The sequence below is a fragment of the Carassius gibelio genome, chromosome B22, assembly GCF_023724105.1.
Source record: "Carassius gibelio isolate Cgi1373 ecotype wild population from Czech Republic chromosome B22, carGib1.2-hapl.c, whole genome shotgun sequence".
Taxonomy (NCBI): domain Eukaryota; kingdom Metazoa; phylum Chordata; class Actinopteri; order Cypriniformes; family Cyprinidae; genus Carassius; species Carassius gibelio.
In genome coordinates, this window is record NC_068417.1 from 26,874,983 (window position 1) to 26,889,614 (window position 14,632).

The window sequence follows — 14,632 nt, forward strand, 5'->3', positions numbered from 1 at the left end:
TAAGTAGGTTTTTCGACGGATTAAAAAAAGTAACATTGTAGTCTTTCGGACCCCGCATCTTAATTTCTACCTCATTTCCAATTAAAAACATATGTTTATTTGCCGACCGTTATGAATGAATAGTTCCTAGCAATTGCTCCACGATTTGTTCAGGCTCTGCTGGGTTAAATAGCTATAAAGGATCAGAGGCGTCCGCGTGCTCTGCCGATGACAGCATCGCTCGCTCGCGTGCGCCGCTCGGGCCGTGACGTCACTGGAGTAGCTCTCCTCGCGGCGGCGGTGCTGAACAAGATGGCAGTGCGTCGCGCTACGAGCGGCTGAAAAAACAGCTCTAATAATCACACATAGCCCGACTAACAGCGGTTTGCGTCGAGAGGGAGGCTGAAAACACCCTCGGCTCGAGTAATCTGGACGATTCGGAATAGCAGCTGCCGTTGTTTTTGTATATTCTGTGGTAGAGTTCGATAACGGAGAGAGGAGGTTTCTCAACGTAAAAAAATAAAATAAAAAATTATAATCCATAAATCGTTTTAATAACAGTTTTATTATCTAAAATAACGCCAAAGGTCGAGGATAATAATTAATAAAGAGATGTCACTGCTGTGTGTTGGAGGTAAGTGTATTATTTCATGCATGGATGCATACCTGCTATTGGTCATGCATATAAGAATTGCATACATTTAATGAAAGGGTTAAATATGTATGTTAGGTTTTTAACTAGTCACCTGATACTGCTTTTGATTGAAATGCATAGTTTACAAGCGCTGTATGCTTTTCAGTCTGATCAATGATCAGTAATTGATTATATATTTTTCCCCATTGGAGTTTAATATTATTATTGGTTTTTATATTCATGCAACTGAAAGGGAACTGTTATGATTACAGTATGAAATGTAAGGCAAAAGGAGTGTCCGCTCTGTGCAATGGCTCTTTATTATTATTATTATAACTTACTCTTTTGTTGGTTTACTTATCTAGTTATTTAGTAGAATGTGCAGTTTGTTCATAGAGATGCTCTAGAAATGCAGTGTACTGAATCCGCCAAATACAGACAGGATTCAGGGGTGTGTTCCCGTGATATTCCAAATGGAGCTTTAGTTTGCTCCCCTGCTCGGTTGGGATCTGCTTTGATGAATGATGATATCTATTTATAACCGCGTTTACTGTATACAGTGGTAAAAGGGCTTTGGAGTTCAAAACCTTCTCGATGGATAGACAACATTAAAGTTGACATTTTCTTTGCTGTAATGCTCATCCACAACTATCAGATGCAAATATGTCTGAAATAAAATCCATAATGTGTTTTAATCACTATGTGGTCTAAACTGACAGATGAATAGATTAATAAATTGGGGGTCTTCAACCATTTTTAGCCCTTTTGTGGATTGAAGGACATTGCATTTTAATGTAACAAAAGATATTGTAATGTTTTATTTTATGCTTGCATAGCAAAGCCATTAAAAATCATTTCTGATGGACAGGTTTATATACATTCCCATTTCTAAATATGTTATTAAATGTTTTATTTAATTGTAAATTTTAGTATTAGTTAGTATTAATTAGGACATTTTCTTATCTTAAGCTTTGGTTTCATTAAAAGTTTTTTTTTTTTTTACAGCAGTAAAAATTGTAATTTTAAAAATGTAACACAAATTTTTGATATTTCACTATTAAAACTATTCAAGCTGAACTTTAATTTTAAGCTAAATAAATAAATAGTTGAATATTAAAAATGAGGCAGAATGACACATTTAACCGAACCTTCATTTATTATTATTTTTGTTATTTTTGTTTTGTTATTTTAATGTGTGAAGTAACAATTTTGTATTTATTTTTATTGTATTATGAGTATTATTATTTACTTTAATTTAGCTGTTATTTTTATATCTAAAGAAACACAATTTGAATATTTCAGTATTAAAAATTAGGCACAATGACACCTTCATTTATTAATTTTAGCTTAGGTTGCACTTATTTTAATGTTAACATTTGTGACGTATATTATCATGGTTCATTTTCATTCATATTACAGGTGGATATGTAGAAATTGAGATGAATAAATGCTGTAAAATGATAGTTTATTAGATTTATTAGGAACTGAAAGTATGAATAGTGTCTCCCTGCGTCTGTAAAGGTGGAAATACGTGGTGTAAATTTTTGGCTGAATGTATTTCATATGCACTTTCTGGTCTGCAGTTTGCAGTGGGCTGCTTGGCTTTCTTGATTGCTATTTAACGCAAGGCGACATGCAAATCAGATCGGTCTGTTGTAGAACTGTTGTAGGAGCCTCGGAAATCTAAACGATACTGTAAGCCATGTTTCTTTGAACACATCCCACACACACTTTCTGATCCACGGCACGTCTGCCACCACTCTGTAATTAAACAGGCAGCGGATTCACAAGCAGCGTCCGAATGTGACAGTGAGTGTGTGGGTGTGTGTGTGTCACATTGACTGGCATCATTCTTGGCAGTAACCTGAGCAGATGTACAGTACGGCTTGCCTAATTCCCAGCGGATGTGTGTTGATGATGTTGAAAGTCTTGTAGTCCTGTTACATTACCATTTCTTCGGCACTTTTTGGTGAATTTTAATGCAATCTTTTCTAAGCTCTGTTTAAAATGTCTGATTTGTTTCAATGGAAAAGCATTCTAAGCTATCAGTTTAAACCTTGGAATCATGACACACCCACACACACACACAAAATGTACTTTATTGACTTTTTGATTTTATGGAAAAGAGCAGCCTTGACATTCTACTAAACATCTCTTTTTGTGTGTTCCACAGTGGATTTATACAGGTGTATACTTGTTAATGCAGGAGTCAAAAGATGTGATTTTATTTCTGGATGAACTCTGCCTGTAAGGAACCGGGGCCTTGACTCATTTTCATTTTAATAATTGATTCGAACTGCCTGTTTAACCTTCCAGATATATGACTGTGTTGCAGTTAATGCGATCAACGGTTACCATGTATAATTTAGCACTGACAGTCAATTGCAAATGTTGTAGATTTACACAAGAGGTATAAAAAGAAAACCATCATGTGCAACTGCAGAGTTACAGACCTTATACATTCATTCATAGTCATTCATAAGACAAATAACATTAAATCTAGTGGCCTAAATAGGCCAAACACTGTAGTTCCTCAAGGATGCTCTGCTGTGTTGTATTTATTTGATATTATTTATTAAAAACAAGAAATTGGAGCATTGTTATTGTTAACTAAAACAATTAAAAAACCTTACTTAAATGAACAAATACCTAAAACAAAATAGGTATTAAAAGTAATGACCGAAGTTCATCGCTGATGGATTACTTTAAATCACTGCATGTAAATCCTAGATTTCTTTGAAGCTTGTTTTAATATCATCCCTTAATGCCAAGCTTTTAGCCTCCCACCCCCAAAAACCCCCTTCACTCAACATTCACCCTGAAGTGGTTATTTTTAGTGTCAGGATATAGTTCGCTCTGCCTGAGCTTGGCTACACAGAGAGATTAATGGAGCGCGAGAGGAAGAGGGGAAGAGATAAAGAGGCAGCACACGTGCATGCCAGCCACATGGCAGGAGATGGTGCGTGGGAGCATGAGAGAGGATAGCCTGGCTGCACGAGTGGGTGGAGACAATGGTGCATCGTGAGCAGGAACTTTGAGTGGAGGTGCAGCATTGGTTATTTTGAGGCTTTCATTATAAATGTCATTTTCCTATCAGCCTTACGGTGCTTGTCCACTATAGCAGCAGAATAGTAGGCGCTTTCGTACTGGAGGAAACATTTATAATAGTTCCTAGAACTATTGCCGGATGTTCCCACTTTTTGGTGTGTTCACACCACAGGAACTCAAACTCCATTTGGGGGAACTAAATTAAACAAATTTAACTAAACTAAAAATTTAATTAAAAACGAATTTACCTACTTCAGAGGAGGGTCTTAAACAGTTATGTAGGAACTATCAGTGAAGCGGTGTACGCTGACTGACCAAAACGCATACGAGACACTGGTAGGGTGGCCATTCGTGCCATTTTCGCAGGATACGTCCTGGCCAGGATTTCTATATTGCCTAAAACATCCGGGTTTTGGCTTTGGTTTCCTGTTTACATACTTAATGACGGTAATGATCACTTGACCAATAACCTGCAGACATTGTACGTAAAATCGACCAATCGTGTTGCTTGAGAAGGTGGGATGTACAGAGAACGGTCAAAGCGATGCAAATACGTGTACATTTTAGTGTCGGACTGGAAATCAGCATTGTGCTGACTGATCGTGTATGACATCAAAGTAACGTGAAAGCGATTCAAAAGCACAAGAAGCCATTGGTCTGTGCAGTGCAAACAAAGCCAAAACATGGATATTTTTGGTAATATAGAAATCCTGGCCAGGATGTGTCCTGCGAAAATGGCACGAATGTCCACCCTAGACACTGGTTACCCCGGCATTTTTAAAAGGCCATGTAAAACTTTGACTTCACGAACATGGAAAACAACGATAACAGCATTTACCTGTTGTCAGCAGCGTTGTGTTATTTTCTCAGCTTTGATGATAACACTATGAGTTGTCGTAGGAGATTTGGTCTAGTTTTCACACTAGCTCTTTCAATTCTGTGAAAAATTGTGCGTTTACATTTCATCTCCATTATCACGAAACCCAAGACACGGCACGACAAACACACGCACGCACACACACACAACAAAAACATCTCCAAACACGGCGTCCTCCATTCACCAGTTGTAGATGTTTGAAAATGCCACTAATAAAGATATCATTGTCGGCTGCTTCAGAGCTCCTGCTGCCGATGCGAATTAAACCAGGACAATGGCCCAAGGGATAAATTGGTTCTCTAGGAACGACCCTACTGGTTTGTTCCTAGCTATGACTGAGTTCCTTGAACTACGTGGTGGAAAAGTGCATTATGTCGCTCAAAATGCTAGATCTGTTCCACTTTGGGGTGTGTTTCTGTAACGAGTGATGATTATGATTAATAATGTATCTTATACACAAAAGATGCTAAAATTGTTTCTGAATGATTTTATTTCAGTTTCTTCTCTTCCATGTGTGTCTGCGTGTGTTAACGACAGTAACGTTTGTTTGTTTGTTTGTTTTTTGTTTGTTTTTTGTTTTTTTCACACATTAAGTATTCTTGTAGCTTCTTGAAATTGCAGCCACTGTTGTCACATGGATTCTTTTAACAAAGTCCTTACTTTCTGGGCCTTGAATGACGAAGTTCCCTTGCTGTCTATGAAGGGTCAGGAAGCTCTCGGATTTCATCAAAAATATCTTAATTTGTGTTCCAAAGATGAGAGAAGGTCATACAGGTTTGGAATAACATGGGGGTGAGTAATTAATGGCAGAATTCTTGTTTTTGGGCTGAACTGCTAACACTGTAAAGAATTAAAGTACCTTTAAAGAACTCCTGGAAATCCTCCCAAAGTGTTTTCCCATTTTGTGTGCTTTATGCATCAGATGTTCAGCCAACAGTTTGTTGATGTACTGTGTGAGGGTTGCACATGAACTAGATGTTCATTTATTGTACTTAATATCAGCAAGGCTGTGATTTGTTCATAGCTGCCAAACCCGACCTGGAATGATATCACCCACTACTGTGGGCAAACTCTGCACCTCGCTCCAATTCCATACCTTACCACTCACATATTGTCATCTGGAGCTATTAGCATTTATGGAATGCAACAAATTTCAGTGTTTTGGATGTTAGCATCACTCCATTAGGCATTTTAACTACCGTACTGTAGCTTAACCAGCTCGACTTCCTTGATCAGTCAGGTTTACCTGATTATACTTGTTGAGTGGCTTCAACCAAATTTAAGGAAGCCGTTGTGCCAGCTAGACTAGCAACAAACCAGCACTAACATTCCCCCTTCTCAGCAGGAAATTGATGTTCAATTTTCCCCAAGCATTTAAGTGTAGATTTGCAGTATGTTGGCAAACAGACGAATGCAATGTGAGAGTTTCCATTTCGTTTGTTTGTGATATTATCAGTTTGTCAAAAACCTCTGACTCATATGCTTTGCGTTCGGTATAACTTAGAGCCACTCTCAGGTGTTGAAAATGTCAGCCGGTAAGAGTTTTAGAGGAAGTGAGATATTCTGCACTGAATTTAAAGAGGAACGCTGACTGTGAAGGATTACAGTGGAAGGATTGGAATTATTTTAAGGTCCCCTTAACTCGAGGATGCTTCTACCCACTCTGAATAGGGGAATATGAATTATGAATGGGGTCACTGATGTCACTCGGCTTTAAAAGAAGCTCAGTAGGGGATTTTTTTTTTTTCAGATTTCCCCTAAGCATAACTGACAGTGACTGCCTCTCTAGACCCCTCTGAGGTTTCATAAGCACCCAAATTGTTTTCTGTTTCTTTTGTTGCTTGACATGATGGTTTTAAAGGTTTTCATGAGTATTTCTCTTTAACAACGCTTTTAAAAAAGAACTGTGGTGCTACCATGCTACAGAAATAGAATCAGATTGTGATTACAGGATACTTTGATATAAATTCAACTTAAGTTCACCTTATACTTTGGTAATGAATGATTATCATAGTATTTATTTACCATGGTAACACTATGCAACACGGTACATACCAAAAAACATTGCCATGTCCAAAAACCATGACAGTATCATGGCACTTTTTGTATGTTCAAGCGGAAGTTATATGAGTTGCCTTCCCACTAATTGAAAATCCCTACAAACTGGAGTCTAGCCTTGAGGAATCCCTTTTGCAGAAATGCAAATATGCTGACATTGAATGTGAAATGCGCTGCCTGATATGTAAAGTGTGATTATTTTTAATACCTGTGTTTATTACTTATTTACATACCCATCTCTCTCTATTACAGTGAAGAAAGCCAAGCTCGATGGACCGCAAGGTAAGCCTGAAGTCTCACTGTAACTAGCTTTCCACAATATCTTTTTGTATTTTTATTTCCTGCAGCAGTCTATTAAATGCACTGGCATTTCTTTGCAGAGAAATTCAACACGTACGTGTCACTGAAGGTTCAGAACGTGAAAAGCACCACCGTAACCGTGCGCGGCAGTCAGCCATGTTGGGAACAGGACTTCATGTTGTGAGTTCCTCTTCACTTTCTTTTTAACAGTGCAAGGAAAGACTAGAAACAAGTAATTCATAATGCTGATTCAAATGTTTGGGCAAAGCATTCCAAGCACAGGGTCCCATTGTGCACCCTTAATGTGTGTTCCCTAGTGGTAATGCCGAGAATGCCATCTGTACTTGAATTAAACTGCATTCAGACACATTTCATAGCCTATATCGTGAGAGCTTGAGCTAGTGTAGCTAGAAACATTTGCCGTCACAAACATGTGTAGAGTACGTTTCAATCCTTACGACTGAGCTGACAAGAACCTTGATGAAGGAGCTATTTCTGTTTTTGCATGTGACAGTTGGCATTCCCTTGGTAGTGCCAGTCAGGAAGTACCCCCTAATGGTTTCACCCTCAAGGGCCCAAATGTTGCTTAGCACTAATTGCAGTAAATCTTGTCTTCTATACTTGTTGTCCTGAAAGAATAGACATAAAACATTTAAATAGAGGAGTTCACGAAGTACAACAAAGTAATATCTTAAATTTAAACACTTCAAAAAGCTTTGGATGAGCTCTTTTGACTTAGTTTACCAATTCAAACACCCAGAACCAGTGTTGGTCATCTTACTTTAAAAAAGTAATTAGTTACAGTTACAAATTACTTCTCCTAAAATGTAACCGAGTTAGTAACTCATTAACCACATTGTAAAAGTAATTAGTTACTCAGCAAAGTAACTGTGACGTTATTTTTTATGTTCTATAACGCTATTATGTCCTATAACATCTTTAATATATAAGATGTTTATATTAACTGATTGAAGAATAAAAACACTAAGTATTTTAGAAAATGTTGTATTTATTTTAATTCAATAGATTGCAGCCTGCCATATGAAATGCATAGAAATAAAAATAAAATTCAAGTGCAACATTAAGGCAAACAATAAACAGAACACTATCCAACTCTTATGGTGAGTTCACACCAGACGCTAATAGAGCGTCTGAACAGACGCGAATTGACAACCTCCGAAAATCAGCGAAACACATTCTTAAATAGAAGCTGTCTTTTTAAATAAACCATATATTTGAGTTTAAAACAACTATATTCTCACATTAAATACTTATAAAACTAGATTTATTTGTGCAAGTCGTGTCTGGTTTGAACACAGCATTAAATATTCAGTACAGTAACATGTTAGCATGTGTTGATTGAGGTGGTTCATAAGATTTGAGTTGCTTGAGGCAGACGTGGATAAAGTCTTTTTTCCTGGGCATACCGTGCATGTCACAGAAACATTCTTGCCTTTAATTCCTGGTACTTCCAATTCGAGAACGCCATTATCGCTGGTGCCGTCTTGTGTTTAGTGGTTGTTGGAGCATGCAGTGAGACAGCGTGAGCAGGCCACCGCCCACCCAGCCAATCATTATCTGTTTTCGCAACGGTGTCAGGCAGCTGATGTGTAGCCACTAGCCAAAGCATGACACCTCGCACTTTATTCAACCAAATTGTAGTAACGCGACACTTAACATTATCAGTAAAGATAACAGCGTTGCAATGATGGGAAAAGTAATTAATTAGATTACTCCATTACTGAAAATTTAACTCCGTTAGTAACGCCGTTATACTTAAACACCGTTACTCCCAACACTGCCCTGAACATATAAGAACCTGCATAACTTGTCCTAGCAATCATTGTAGTAGCCACTAGAAGTGTAACAGTACATGTATTTGCCCCAAATTGTCACTGTTTGGTTTATGTAATCAAACAACGAATACAGTCAGTTATAGGGATCAATCCAGAAGGGGGCGCATGCAGAAATGCAATGCTAACCGTCACAACAGGAAAGAGCAGACGAAGAGGCAATCTATGCAACAACCCAAAATCGTTGCGGCAAACAAGAGCTTGTAGAACCGCCTGCTTGTTTTAAATCAGCAGTGTTGGAAAGTTTAGGCTCTAGAGATGCTCTGATTGACCGGCTATAAACTGGAACTGGTTTTGGGTTTTATTTGGGCCGATCTCAATTCCAGAATTCCATGCAAACTGCATTGCAATTATTTCCCAAATGTAATTTGTGTGGAGTTTTTATGAAGTCTGTAAACGGGAGAAAATACTGTACCAGGCAGGTCAAGCTCATTGTTCATGATGCTCGAAATATAGGAAGAAAACTATTTGTGGGTTTATATAGGAAACTCTATATCGTTGCTGTTCCATAAGCGCCATCTGCTGTCAGTAATAAATTTGCATTTGAATTCAGTCCCTCTGCTGTTTTTGTTTTGTGCAGGTGTCTTTGTTTTGTGCAGGTGTCTTATGTAAATCTAAATCAAATCAAAAACAACTAGTCATGCTACATATACGTAGCACTACTGTCTGTTCAGAATAAATGAAAAAAAACTTCTGTTGTACTGAACTCGTATTGAACTGTGAACCCAAAACCTAAGTACGTACCGAACCGTGACTTCTGTGTACCATTACGCCCCAACTAGCCACCCAGACTACCCTAGCAACCAGTTAGAAGAACACAGCAACACACTTGCATCCATTCACAAATCAGAAAATGTTTTTGCACATTTTGTTCAGAATGTGAATGTTCTAATGAAGAAAATTTTGAGACACTGAGAGCAAAACTACGAAAGCATTTGGTTGACACTGCAAGAGCTTCATTTTGAGTCAGCACCTCTGTATCTTGCTGTGTAATGTCTAAAGCAGCACCACCACTGTCCCCAAGATTAGCCCCTGTGGTCTGTAAGAAGGATTGGTTTTAATATCTTATTAGGATTTGATGTGGCTTTAGAGATCGTAGTCCTATGGAGCTTCACTTGGAGTGGCGCTGGAGATGCCCAAGACACAGATGGCATTGTTGTCTGTTCCCTGTTTGGTTTTTATTGCTATTTTCTGTTTCTTTTTCCATTTAAAATAGTGCCCCTGTCAAAATGGATTTTATTTTTGTCCTCCACCATTCTCTGGGGGCTGTTTTTTCAGCATGTCTAATCGAACTAAAACTTGTCTTGCAGTTTCTCCACAGTAATTCAGAAACTTTTGCCTTAGGTCTCTTGATTATTAATGTGGGTTTATTAACTGAAGATATATGAAGCAGACATACCAGTATTGTCTCCATATCATCATAAAAACACATGAATATCTCTCTCCATCTGTCTGTTTCTCAATACTACCCTTCACTTCGTCTTCTAGTGAGATTAACAGGCTGGATCTGGGCCTGACAGTTGAGGTATGGAACAAAGGACTGATCTGGGACACCATGGTTGGCACATTGTGGATCCCTTTGCGCAGCATTCGACAGTCGAACGAGGTACTGCCCAGATGGCCAGCCTGGCCTCCAACAGCTTGCAGCTTTTCTCAGCCTCTGTAGAGCTATATGTGTAGATCTGTAGCTGAAGCCTACCATTGGCTCTCATTGCAAACAGAAACCATTCCTTGTAAGACTCTATAAGGCCTTTCGCACCGCAGGAGAATTTTCATAGTACCAGAACTAATTGTGGAACTACCCACTTTTTGGCGTTTTTTTGCACCTTCGGAACTGGAATGCGATTTTAGTACCGGACTGCCTTTTTTGAGAACCAAATTAGCTCCTACTCCGGAGCGGGGTCTAACCAGCACAACTGGTACTAACCGTGACGTAAGTATACATTGATTGGCCAGACGTGTATGAAAACGCCCTCACCTGCCATGATTTAAAACGCTGTAAACATTGTAGCTCTTCTTTCCTGTAGCTCAACTGGTAGAGCGTTGCGTTAGCAAGCAAGCTAGCGCAAGGTTGGGGGTTCGATTCCCCTGGAACACATGATAGGTAAAAAATTGATAGCCTGAATGCACTGTAAGTCGCTTTGGATAAAAGCGTCTGCTAAATGCATACATTTATTTAATTTAAATGTATGTATACGTAGACATTTCATGTCCATTATTGTGAAACATGTGAGATGCAACAAAAACACAGCTCCGATGACAGCGCCCTCCATCCTCCTATTGTTAACGCCGCGCACAAATGACCTCTCTGTAACCGGTTTACGTCACTTACAATCCTTTAAATAAAACTGGGAAATAGTTTGAGCACAATCGTCCCAGTACATTAGTACTTCACATTTAGTTCTGGAACTAAAGCGGTGCGAAAGGCCCTTATATAATATTTTTAAGGGTGCTCCGATCAGGATTTTTGAGGCTGATCACAAATTACAGAAAGCAGTATCTGCCGATACGATCACCAATACCAATCTTTTTTTTTATCATGTAGAATTATTTATAGTAATACATTAATTAGGATTTTTAGACATTTATTCAGGGCCTGAATTTCATTTGTGAAAATGGGGAGAATTTCCCTCTCATAGGGTTTTTTATTTATTTATTTATTTATTTTATTTGAGGGGTGGAAGGAAACATTTTTCTAAAATATTTATTTATCTCACCTAAATTTTCGATCGTGAAGTGCATTTTTGTTTTTACACTCATGCAGTTGTTGCATAATAGCTTGCACACAGCACAACACAGTTATACAACTTTTCTTACATTATCAAAAAAAATAAAAATACAAATACAATAAAAAAAAACTAATATTTACAATACATTATTTATTTGTTTTTCTGTAGTAGGTTTTGTTTTTTTCATCCTATTGCTTGTAATTAGTTCCTAATTCTTATTTAATCGCTGATTGTTTACTTGTCTTCAGTGAGCTTAAGTTTTTTTGTTTGTTTTTTGGGATATTGACATACTGATGTTCTTTGATATCAAACATGTTTATATCATAAAGGCATTATTTAAAGCAAAATTAACTTTATATGTATCGTTGGCGTGAAATAAAATGACTCCTACTCCTACAGACAACAACATGTCTCTGAGCGCAGTGCTTTTTTTTCTCTTGTGTTGTAGGAAGGTCCAGGACAATGGCTGACTTTAGACTCCCAGGTCATTATGGCTGAGAATGAGATCTGTGGCACCAAAGATCCCACGTTCCATCGAGTGCTTTTGGATACACGATTTGAACTCCCATTAGGTATCCTTACTGTGTTTTGCTTTCTAAAATACTGCATTTGGTCCACAATCGTCCTAATGCTAACCCATAGTTTTCATCATTCTAGATATACCAGAGGAGGAAGCTCGATACTGGGCCAAGAAATTGGAGCAGCTTAATGCCATGAGGGACCAAGATGTGAGTCTTGTTGTGTTTACAGTCCTCCCCAGAGCCCAAGGGCGGAACATGCATTAATTTGAGTCTGTCAGAGTACTCCTGAGACCTGAACAGTTTTTTTTCTTTGCCTACTGACCTGTTAAAATAAAGACTATCACCTGTTCAAACAGTAATTTTTGTTTGCTTATTTTGCAGTACACATACCAGGAGGAGCACGAGAGACCACTTCCAGTGCCATCAACTCAGTGCTGTGAGCTTTCAAGCGCTACTCACACTTAGACACACACTATAAATTGCAAGTCCCCTTGGTAGGTTGATGTGTGCAGAACCTCATTAGAGGTCCAGTCACCCCATCAGCAGGTCCAATATGAAATTGCTTTATCTCTGAGCACTAGATGGATGGCTTAGCATCATGGTGCATAGAGATTTCCTGGACAGTATTCAGCAATATCACATGCATGTGTGGGTTAAGGAGCGGGAATCTTTGGTTTGCCAACAGGCCATTTTTTATTGCTTTACATCAGAGCTATTAACCATTAGCACTTAGCGTGCCTGGGTGAGGTCACTATTCTGCACTCCAGACATCCAAATTTATGTCTGTGTCACACCTGGTAGTTTTACAACCTAGATTTATAACAAGCTGCTTGTTCATGGTCACACAGAGGCATGTGTCTCAAAAAAAAAAAAAATTCTTGGCCTGCTTCTAATTTTTGTGTCGACTCATTGTTCTAATAGGTAACTGGAGTCTATGGGGGGACCAGCAAAGTAAGTAAACTTTGTTTTATGAGTTAAAAAGAAATGCATGAAAACTTTCATTGACTCCTCCCAAAGTATGATGGGCATGGTTTTGGTCCTAGAACATCAATATTTAAAAAAGTACCAGATATTACAGTTAATCCACACAATTTACATCTAAATTCTGCACTTGCTTCTCAGATGACGATCCAGACAGTGCTGTGGACGATCGAGACAGTGATTACCGCAGCGAAACCAGCAACAGCATCCCGCCTCCATTCTACACCACTTCTCAGCCCAACGCATCCATGCACCAATACCCCATCCGTCACATGCACCATGGCTCCCGCTACAACGACATGCATGACTATGACTATGATAACCAGAGACCCATTAGGTAAATTCCATAAGCCCCAATTCCTGGTTGCAATGTATTTTCTAATTCTAGTCACTTTAGCATCTATCAGTTGGTAAAAACATTCACTGTGTCTGTGGGACTTTCCTCTGTTCTTATTCCTATGCATTGGTGACTATACAAGCCATGGATGAGCGGTCATTGTATACACTTCATGGGTTCGGAGCCACACTGGTGCCACTCTGTGATATGAATGCAACGTTTCCCCTCAATTGTTCGTTTTGGCCCATTTCACTTCAAAACGAGTTTTTATTTCCTGTACATTTTGTCTTGCAAAAGTGGTATTCCCTACATTATTGCATTGCATGCTGGAGACTTTGTGCTCTAAGACTCTTGCCTTGTCCCAAATGGCACCTGAAGCTCCTTCTCCAAGTTTTTAACATTGCAACTGGTTTGAACTGGTCCTTAGTTGGTCCTGAGCTGGTTATCAGCTGGTCCTGAGTAGAAGCTGATGCTTAGGACCAACACATGACCAGCTATTAACCAACTCGTGGCCAACTAAGGACCAGCTTAAGCCAGCTCAAACCAGCTGCCATGCTTCAAAACATATGCTGTTTTTTTTTTTAACAGGGCAGACTGTTGGGGAACTGTCCCTTAAGATAGTTTTACCAAAAGGAGGCATAGCTGCCTCAAAGCAGCCACCCTACAGTCTTACAAATGGATAGACCCTGATCCCAAAGTGATGCTTTTGATAAGAGTCTCTTAGTAGCTGATTAACCATTGCCTTAAGTTGGGTCATTTTCCCAACACATAAGGTGAGATGAAAAAAGACATTACTCATGCTCCTCCTCTTCCTGCCTCCCCCATCCCCTTCCCTCTCACCAGACGCTATGATAGTTTAGACTCCGCCACCAACGACCGCAGCGATCTCGATTCGGCTTCTGGCTCAAGCAGGCGGACCAGCCGCCAGTACTCCTTAGACAGTAGGCACTCGCTCTCTGATAGGTGGGTCTCCGTAGCTCCTACACATCCACCCTCTTCCACCTCCTCCTCCTGCTCTTCTTCTTGCTCCAGCCTGTGATTCCGTCCCGCTGTGATGATGTCGTGGAATTGGACTTGTCTGGTCCTGTGGTCCTCGCTATGCTTGCCATGCATGCGCACCAGTCCTTCTTTTACATACATGGTCTATTGATATATATACTCTATGTATACCTCTTTGTATATGTATCTATGTCCTCTATCATGACTACTGTGTACCTGTTAATGACCTGTCACCTGTTATTAGGTAACCAACCCGTACGTCTCAGAAGCTTTTTCTTGTGACTTCTGTACTGTGTAAATCGGAATTTGGTGCAAT

At 39.1% G+C, this 14,632-nt stretch overlaps 1 protein-coding gene across 1 annotated transcript in view; it reads left to right on the forward strand.

Annotated features, from left to right (window-relative positions):
- Positions 1 to 270: 270 nt before the first annotated feature.
- Positions 271 to 14,632, forward strand: part of unc13a (unc-13 homolog A (C. elegans)) — a 42,779-nt gene continuing 28,417 nt past the window's right edge. The window contains exons 1-10 of the mRNA XM_052590243.1: positions 271 to 613; positions 6,849 to 6,878; positions 6,977 to 7,076; positions 10,238 to 10,355; positions 11,927 to 12,050; positions 12,136 to 12,206; positions 12,381 to 12,435; positions 12,921 to 12,950; positions 13,122 to 13,317; positions 14,161 to 14,280. Coding sequence (XP_052446203.1) covers positions 592 to 613; positions 6,849 to 6,878; positions 6,977 to 7,076; positions 10,238 to 10,355; positions 11,927 to 12,050; positions 12,136 to 12,206; positions 12,381 to 12,435; positions 12,921 to 12,950; positions 13,122 to 13,317; positions 14,161 to 14,280 — 866 coding nt within the window. The 5' untranslated portion in view covers positions 271 to 591. The remainder of the gene's footprint in view (positions 614 to 6,848; positions 6,879 to 6,976; positions 7,077 to 10,237; positions 10,356 to 11,926; positions 12,051 to 12,135; positions 12,207 to 12,380; positions 12,436 to 12,920; positions 12,951 to 13,121; positions 13,318 to 14,160; positions 14,281 to 14,632) is intronic.